This window comes from Rhea americana, unplaced genomic scaffold (genome assembly GCF_003343005.1).
Source record: "Rhea americana isolate MKP2758 unplaced genomic scaffold, rheAme1 scaffold_43, whole genome shotgun sequence".
Lineage (NCBI taxonomy): Eukaryota > Metazoa > Chordata > Aves > Rheiformes > Rheidae > Rhea > Rhea americana.
In genome coordinates, this window is record NW_028186568.1 from 3,092,115 (window position 1) to 3,095,164 (window position 3,050).

Sequence of the window (3,050 nt, forward strand, 5' to 3'; positions counted from 1 at the left end):
ATGTGGAGTGCTGCAGCCGTGCGGGGAGCCCTGGGCCCTGGGGGGGTCTCAGCGACCCAGACCCAGCTGCTGAAGCCAGCAGCTCCTGCAGCACCAAGCCTGGGTCCCCCCTTCTCCCAGGCACCACGCTCCTGCCACGGAGCCACCACCAGCGCGAGCAGAGGCAGCTCCRGGTCTCTGAGCGCCTGTCAGACCCTCCCCATGGCAGGAGCCCGCGCTGGGCCYGGGCGGGAGGAGGAGGGCGAGGAGGGCTGGGGCTTTCAGTGCACCAACGCCCTCGTCCTTGCCTGGCCCCTGGGCCTCCACGCAGTCGCGTTCCCGCGAGTCCTGGGCGCCCRTCCAGGCCGGGGGGCGCAGGGCAGCGGGCCGCCTCTAGACCCCCCACTCCCCCCGGCCCTGCTGGGGCTCCGCTCGGGCTCTGGGGGCGGTGGGGAGCGGCCGGGAGAGCTGCCCCCAGCTTGACGCCCCGGAGGTGGGGGAAAGGCAGGGCCACGCGCAGGAGGAGCCACCGCCGAGGAGCTGCTCCGGGGTGGGGGAGCGTGGGAGGGCAGCCGGTCCCCCTGCCCGCGGTGGGGCGGACGCCTCGTGTGGGGCTGCGCCTGCTCGGCACCCGCCAGCCCCAAAGCAGGGCAGCTCTGCAACCTCAACCTCGTTCTTGCAGGCTGCCAGTGAGCAGCGCCCCGTCTCCATCCCCCCGGCTGCTGAAGASGGCCGTGGCCACTGCGCTGGTGAGTTTGGGAGAGCAAACTCTCTCCAGAGCAGCAGCCTCTCCGGCCACCCTGGGGCAGGGGCACGSTCAGAGCRCRMAGCCCGAACGRCTGCCACAGCAAGCTGCCCAAGCGACACGCGGGCCCTGCAGGGACCCACAAACCTTGGCCATGCCCCAGACCTCTGCCYGTGTCCAGCACCCAGCAGGTACTGCCGTGCCCTGGGTGCCCCCTGTTCGGGGAGGGAACAGACACGAGAAGGTCCGAAGAGCAGCAAAGCCGGGGTGCTCAGAGGCACGGTCCCGGCTCCACAGCTGAGGTGCTTCCTCCCTCACGAAGCCCTTAGCTGTCTTCCCGTTCCCCCCGCTGCAGCAAAGCCACTGCTTCACACTCAGCTCTGCTCTTCTTGTGGCATCACCCAGCCCTGCACACCCAGACCAGGCAGCAGAGCTCTCTGCTCCCGTCCTTTGAACCTGATTCACGCTTTCCTCTTGCTTGCAGCAGCTGGGAGTGAGAAGAGAAAGAGGCTGACAGCGTGGCCCTTTGCTYGGAGGCGAGCCTTGGCCAGCAGGGACAGCCCAGGGCAGCCGGTCGCTGTCCTCAAGCGGCCTCTCTTTGGGCAGCCTCTGGGTGCTCTTTGCGACAAAGAGGAGACCCTGCCCCAGCCAGCCCAGGTAAGCCAGCCCGGCCATGCAGCTCTCCTGCTGCCAGCAGGTCAGGCCAGGTGCCCTTGTGCAAGTCCAAGGCTTCAGGGGTGCAGGTTTGTGCAGCCCAGGCAGCTGCCACAGGAAGTAGCTCTGGAGCGGACACAAGCCTGGGAGCAGGGAGAGCAGAAGTATTTGTTCTCTCTTATGGGCACCTTGCAGAAGTCATTGCCAAGAAGTTCTCAGCACCAGAAAGAGGCAGGGATTTCCCTATTTCCCTGCAAAAGTGCTCAAAAGGGTGGCTTGGGGGACAGCCAGGTTAGTTCCAGCGCCAGCTACCTGCCACGAGAAGTAGGTGCGAACCAAGGCAAAGCAGAGCACGCCTGCCAGGCAAAAACTTGCTTGTGTCCCCAAACAAGTGCTCCCTTGCTAAACGGCCTTGCTGCAGCCCAGGAACTCTTCTACCACCCCTACCTGCTTTTCCCTTCAGGATATCCTGGGCCACCACAGCACAGAGCCTGAGGCAGCCCCCCCAGCCTCTGCAATGCAGCAGCCCAGTGGAAGGAGGAGATACYCAGCAGGCATCTCTGCTCCTCCACTGCCTCCTTTGGAAAAGCCTATCTGCAGGATGCCCAGGAGCTGCTCCTCAGAGCCAGCCCTGTGYTTGCAGGAGCTCTCTGAAGGCAGAAGAAGGTGGCACCACCAAGGCACCAGCAGGGTGGTGAGTGTTGCGGTGGAGCAGCAAGAGCTGATGGTGGGGAAGGAGGCCCCGGGAACACGGCCTGTCATGCCGCCTGCCCAAGTCTCCACTGGCTCTGCACCTGCAAGGTCCTGCAGCTGCTGCCTGGAAAGCTGCCACCCAGCTTCCCAGTGCTCCTCCATAAGCCTACTGGGAGCTGGTGGCATTTCCACTTGGTGCTTGCAGGTAGCAAGAGTGGCAAGAAAGAGAAGGAAACGGAGAAAGAGGTGGTTGAGAAAGAGGAGGAGATGGAGSAAGAGGAAGAGGAAGAAGAAGATAAGGAGGAAGAGAAAGCAAGGAAGAGAAAAGGCAAGAGAAGAAATGGAGATTACAGAGATGTAGGGGAAATAAAGGGGGGAGTGAACCAAGAGCAAGCAAAGAAATGGAGAGACTATGAAGAGAAAATAGAAATGGAGAGAAAAGAGTGGGATGAGAAAAGAAAGGGGGGAGGAAAGAGAGTAAAAAGAAAAGGGGGGGAGAAAAGAGGAAGAAAGGAGGTGAGAAGTGTAGAGAAGAAAAGGGTAAGAAAAGAAAGAAAATTTGTGAGAAGAGGGGGAGAACAAGTTGGGGAAATGGGGAAGGAAAGAATGAGGAGAAAAAGGGGGAGAAAAAAGTAGGAAGAAAGAAAATAGAAAGGGAGAAAATGGGAGAAGAAAAGCAAGCAGACAAGGAGGAAAAAAGGTGCTAAAAAGGGTGAGAAAAACGGGAGAAAGGTGGGGAGAAAAGAGAGAAGGAAATGTTGGGAGAAAAAAAAGGGAGATAACAGGGGCGAAAGAATAGAGGAGAAAATGGGGGAGAAAAGAGGAGGAGCAAAAAGTGTAACCAAAGGGGAGAACATGGGGGAATAACAAGATGGGTAGAAGAACGGAGGAAACAAAATGAGGGCGAGATAAGGAAGGAGGGGAAAAAAGGAAAAAAAAATTGGAAGAAAGAAGTCTATAAGAAAGGAAGAGAAAAAAA

The 3,050-nt window shown here is 59.4% G+C and overlaps 1 protein-coding gene across 1 annotated transcript; it reads left to right on the forward strand.

Moving 5' to 3' along the window:
• The first annotated feature begins 201 nt into the window (after positions 1 to 201).
• Positions 202 to 2,432, forward strand: LOC146589882 (uncharacterized). Its single transcript, XM_085315419.1, has 4 exons — positions 202 to 427; positions 1,209 to 1,381; positions 1,842 to 2,072; positions 2,277 to 2,432. Exons 1-4 carry the CDS (start codon positions 202 to 204, stop codon positions 2,430 to 2,432), a joined length of 786 nt encoding a protein of 261 aa, XP_085171545.1.
• Positions 2,433 to 3,050: the final 618 nt, after the last annotated feature.